This window comes from Scaptodrosophila lebanonensis, unplaced genomic scaffold (genome assembly GCF_003285725.1).
Source record: "Scaptodrosophila lebanonensis strain 11010-0011.00,11010-0021.00 unplaced genomic scaffold, SlebRS2 tig00000113-arrow-arrow-pilon, whole genome shotgun sequence".
NCBI lineage: Eukaryota > Metazoa > Arthropoda > Insecta > Diptera > Drosophilidae > Scaptodrosophila > Scaptodrosophila lebanonensis.
This window is the reverse complement of record NW_022060575.1, coordinates 187,497-192,928: the sequence shown is the minus strand read 5'-3', so window position 1 is coordinate 192,928 and position 5,432 is coordinate 187,497. Positions and strand designations below refer to the sequence as shown.

The 5,432-nt window shown below is 38.4% G+C and overlaps 1 protein-coding gene across 1 annotated transcript; it reads left to right on the top strand.

Moving 5' to 3' along the window:
• Positions 1–1,187: 1,187 nt before the first annotated feature.
• Positions 1,188–4,505, top strand: LOC115628406. Its single transcript, XM_030524495.1, has 3 exons — positions 1,188–1,217; positions 1,533–1,962; positions 3,967–4,505. The coding sequence occupies exons 1-3, from the start codon at positions 1,188–1,190 to the stop codon at positions 4,503–4,505; spliced, it is 999 nt and encodes a 332-aa protein (XP_030380355.1).
• Positions 4,506–5,432: the final 927 nt, after the last annotated feature.

Below are 5,432 nucleotides of genomic sequence, written 5' to 3'. Positions count from 1 at the left end.
ACAAATTATGTCAAGTTGTTGCTTACATGCAAATATTCTGGCAACATTATTGGGTCAGTGTCCACCGTCTTTTGTTCAATAATTAAGATTTGCTGACCCCATGGCATTGTATCGTCAATTTATGAAATGGAACCAACCGTTAGGCCAAGCGTGAAGCTCTAGAAAATTGGCTAGACTTTGATTTGTTATTTATTTGTTCTCCTTGGCCAAGAAACTATCACTTGACCAATTGGATTGGTGCCTAAGTTTTTGGCTCGCCAAGTGAAATTTTCTCTTTGAATTTTGGGTCAGCAGTTAGCAATTAAAATAAAGTAAGTTCGAGTTCAGAATTCCATTTGTAAATTAAAATGAAAAGCGCACTTAAGATTACTTTCAATTTTTTGCATATTCTTGGGAATATTTTCCAGCTAAATTTATAAGCTACGCTTTGTTACCAAAAAAAATATCCAGGGCCAATTAAAAAAAAGTAATTTTCACTATTTTGCTTAGAATTCCATTTGTAAATGAAGATGACTTAAAATGACTTTCAATTTTTTGCATATTCTTGGAAATGTTTCTCAGCTAATTGTAAAATTATAAAATACGCTTTGTTACTAAAAAGTAGCATTTCACACAGCTGATGGAAATGAGGGGAGTGAGCAAATATATTCAGGCCAATGGAAAGAAATTTATTTTGAAGCAACTATTTTGTTTAGAATTTCATTTGTGAACTTAAATGGAAAGCGTGCTTCAGAAGGCTTTTAATTTTTTCTATATTCCTGGGAATATTTTTCAGATAAAAGATAACTGTTAGCTAATAAGCTACGCTTTGTTACCCAAAAGTGGCATCCCACACAGTCGGATAAAGATTGAACAAATATATATCTAATGCCTTATACAATATCCGTCTTAAAACAATAAACATTGGCAGATATATGTGCGTATTTTGTGTTTGTTTTATGTTTGGCAATTATTTACATAACTAAAACATTTAAATTTGCATCTAAATTGCCACAGACACATACAATTTTGCGAGTTCGCATCAAGTCAGAGTCTGCGGAAGTCAACGTTAAAAGCCGACAATGGCCAGTTAAGGTCTTGGTATGTATTTTGTGACAACCCGCTGTTGGGTTGCCCCTGTCTGAGTGGGATTGCATAAAAAAATAACAATAACAAAATATGAGTGATGTTATTTCATAAGCCACAAAATGGGAAATGCTTCCAAAAAGATGAGTAAAGTAAAGGCCATAAAATGTTTGATGGGTTTGCTGTAATGGCATGGCCTTCCGCATTACATTTTATGGATTCTTAAATACTTTACATCGTGCACTTAACGCACACATTCCAGCAAGTTCGTTGCCTAAGTCTTTTGTTCAGTTGACGCAATTTCCGTACTCCGAGTGATGAAATGCGTTTTAAGCGCATTGTCATGACTTTCAGGCCCACAAACACACACACACACACACACACACACACACACACACACACACACACACAGATAGACAAGCGCATACTCTATTACAATTTCTCCAACGGTTTTGCTGTACTTTCAGTTTCTCACAAAAAGATCAAGTGCGCCGCGCACTCTGCTCGTGTTGTTATTGGCGCTGTGCTGCCTGAGCAGCGCATTTGGCGCTAAGATAACCAAAAAGACCGAGAAGCAAACACAGAATAATAGCGAAGACAAAGCTCAGGTCGCTGCTGCCGTAGAAGAAGCAGAAGCTGAACAAGCTGCTGATGAAGATGATAATGATGGCGATGATGACGACGACGATGACGATGAGGAAGCAGACAAAGAGGCGGCAGCGGCAACGGCGACCACGACAACAACGAGTGCAACTGGTGACAAGAACGCCGTCCAACCGGCCGATCCCACAGATCTGAGCGTTTGGGGTATGGTTCGCACACTATGGAGCTGGCTGCGCAGCGACTTAAGTGAAAGCCTGTTTGGCGATGACGATGACAAGCCAACATCTGCAGTGGGTGAGTAATGGCAGCAGCAACTGCCTCCTATTTCGCAGCCAAAACCAAAAGGCGCTGCAATTAGTGCAGCTGTAGCATTATTTAGTTGCACCACAAAGTGATGTTGATTGAATTTTGGAAATCGCATCGATTCGTCGGCAATTGGCACCTCAAAAAGCTGATTGGGGGATTATTACGTGCACAGCGGCGCTTCTAATCAAAATTGAATTTCCAATGCGGCGGCGCTTGACTCACTTTCGTTTTCAATGAAACCTGGCGCGCTTCGTAGATTTAAAGAAAAAGAGTTATGCATGAAACAACAACAATAAAATAACAAGCCACAAAAACGCTTAAAGGTGTTAACACAAAACACAAAAATCTTTTTGTAGACACTCCACTGCGTGCTGACCTAAGGCGTACACTCAGAAAACGGTCTCCTAATTGTTGAATATGCATTTATTTAACATTAAAAATAAGATTGAAACATTAAGACATATATAAAGTTAAATAAAAAAACCTTAAAAACTGGGACCCTTATCGTAAAAAGTAAAATTAAATGAAAACTAGACAAACACAAATGGGGAAAATGTCCATTTTATATAAATAATAATGTTGCCACGATGAAATAATTGAATATTTTCAAAAATTCATTCGCTTAATTTGATAAAGAAGAGCCATAACCAGAGGAAAACTTTCAATATTTTCTTTCTTCAATAATATTCGCTTTAATGTGCACATTAATTTGTAACAAAAATTCTTTTATGGTTGTTTTATGTTTTACTTAAAGGCGTCAGGCTTTGGTTGCCTCGTGGGGCTTCAGTTGTTTAGCTATTATTATATTTATTTGCTTATCTAACAAAATGTCTATCCTTTAGGGATAGCGGCTTTAATATTTAGTGTAGAATAATCGAAAGATACTTGGGGAGTACGAGAGAAAGGTAGTTTCGCATGAACATCTATCTGTATGAGCTTTACTATGGCATGCAAATTGTTCGACTAATTAACATCAAGCGTTTTCGTTGGTTTTGCAAAGTTGTGCAGCGATGAAAAAAGAAATTAAAGAACACAGCACAAACTGAACTTCATTGAAATATGAATATTATTAGTTACAAATTGTAATTCTTGGTTCGTTCTGCAGTTAGTAACAAGAGGAAATGTTACAGTCGGGTGAGCCCCACAATGAAATATCTCTCATCCAAATAAGTTCTTCCACTGAAACAGAAGCAAATCGAAGAAGAAATAGAAGCATGTTGCTGTTACAGCGTGGGGCCATTGTTTTAACCAAACATTGGTTTCAGAATAAATATTCAGGCGATAATAATAATAATACTATATTATAATTTTTCAGTAGGGGAAGAAAATAAATATCGATCGATGGTGACTGCAATTCAATTTTTTGGCATGCCGGCGACGGTTGGGTTCCGAAATAAGGCGGCCTTGTAATCCGACCTAAGAACAAACAAAAAATTAGTTATAAAAAGTGACACACAACTTGTAGATGGCAATTTTTTCTGAGTGCACGTATTTATGTTTACTTGTTGATAGATGTGTGAGCACAGAGTGTTCGATGTCGCAGTTACTGCTCGTTTACTCTTGTATTTCTCCTTTCCAACACCTCGTTGTAATTTCACTTTCCGCATTTTTTCTAGGCCGCCTGGCCAAGTGCGCAAAATTATTAAGACATACGCACTACTCATACACACATACATACATAGATATGTATATGGGCCTGAGAAAATAACATTGCTGAATTTTCGTTTTTGTCTGTGGTCTCTTGGCTTTTATGGATTTCGCATAGCTAAGCGTTCAGCTCTGTTTATTGATGAAATTTTAGTAATAAGCAGATAAATAAAAATAATCATGGGTTGGTTTTTTTTGGGATCGACGTTTTTGATGGTTTTCAGACAATTAAATTCATTTGCGATAAATATCACTGACCACAACAAAAGACTTTAAACTTAAACTTGCCTAGTAATTGAGAGTGGATTTCTAATTTAATTCTTTGCTTTCCAATTTCTCACGCAGAGGGTCGCACATTTGGCAAAATTCGACGTCTGCAAATGGCGCTCATCCCAATTATCTTCAAGTTTGGCGTACTATCCGCCATGGTGGCCTTTTTAGTAGCCATAGGTATGAAGTCGCTGTTCCTGCTCAAGGTGCTCGTCGTCATGAATGCCGTTGCCATATTGGGGAAGTTCCTAACTTTGAAGACCACACTCTTCGGCCAGTATGAACACTCGGCGCCTACCTTCAGCTATCCGGGCTGGAATCCCCATGCCAAAGAATCGTGGGCCCCAACGGGTCCAGCGCAGCAGTCACCACATACGCCCAGCAAGGAAATACATCTGCACATCCATGGAAACACCAACGGACAGATTGCAGCCAACCAGGGCTACACCTATGACACACAGGGCTGGCAGAGTCGCTCCGATCCCTATGGAGCCTACATGCCTACCGGCAACACAGGCACCCAATATTTGGATGCTCAAAGCGAGCTTCCCAACAACACCGACCCGATGTCGCTGCTGCCCACAAAATATCCGGCGCGGCAGTTGATACGCTAGAAAGCTGGCGCAGTAACAACGACCACCTAGTACACTTTTAGTCAGCGTCCACTCAATGGCGCAGCTTTATTTAAACTAATTAATTAATTAAATTAATTTAACTTAAATTATTCTCCCTTCAATACCTTGTAAATAGATGTAATTTCAAAGATCTATACTGAGCTGGCAATTTAGTGTTTATTCTTTTCACCTAAACACAAAATATATATGGTGAAATCAATTATAAAATACTTTTATGTACTAAACATTCCATAAATTTATTTTGATAATTTGAAGTTCAAATAGGAACAGGCTTCGTCATAACTTTATTCATTCTACTTAGGTTTCATTTAATTTAAACTTTTTTCCTAATTCTTACAACATCTTTAAAGTCTTAAGTACAGTCTACTATTAATTTAAATCTGAATACTATTTATTATTATTTATTAAATTAAAAAAAAGAGAAAAAAATGACTTTTATTGCCGCGCTTTTTTGCTCTATTCGTTTGATTCGTTCGGTAATGAAACAATTAGCAACTCCCCCGAAGTCAAGTCGCCTGACAATCTTGATTGATGTCTGGGCTGCCGTTTCATGCGAAGAAAGTCGGCTTGGGTCTGTGATTAATTGGCCACTTGACATGTGCCTCTGGAAACGGCTTAGACTGCGGCATCGACTCCGGTACTGGGCGTTCACGTTTTGCTGTCTAATCATCGACATAATCGCCAACAATGGCCACAGACAGCATTGAATTGGAAGTCAAAGTCATGACATTAGATGTTAGTTTTGTTGTTTTCGTTGCTGTTGGTGCTGTTGCTGCTGCTGCTGCTTCGGTAGCATTTCGGATGGTGGTAAGAGCAATAAGGAAGCAATGAATGTGGCCACAAAATCATTTCCAATTTGGGCAATCATCGCCAACGTGCTCGTCAATAGTGGCGATAGGTTAAGTA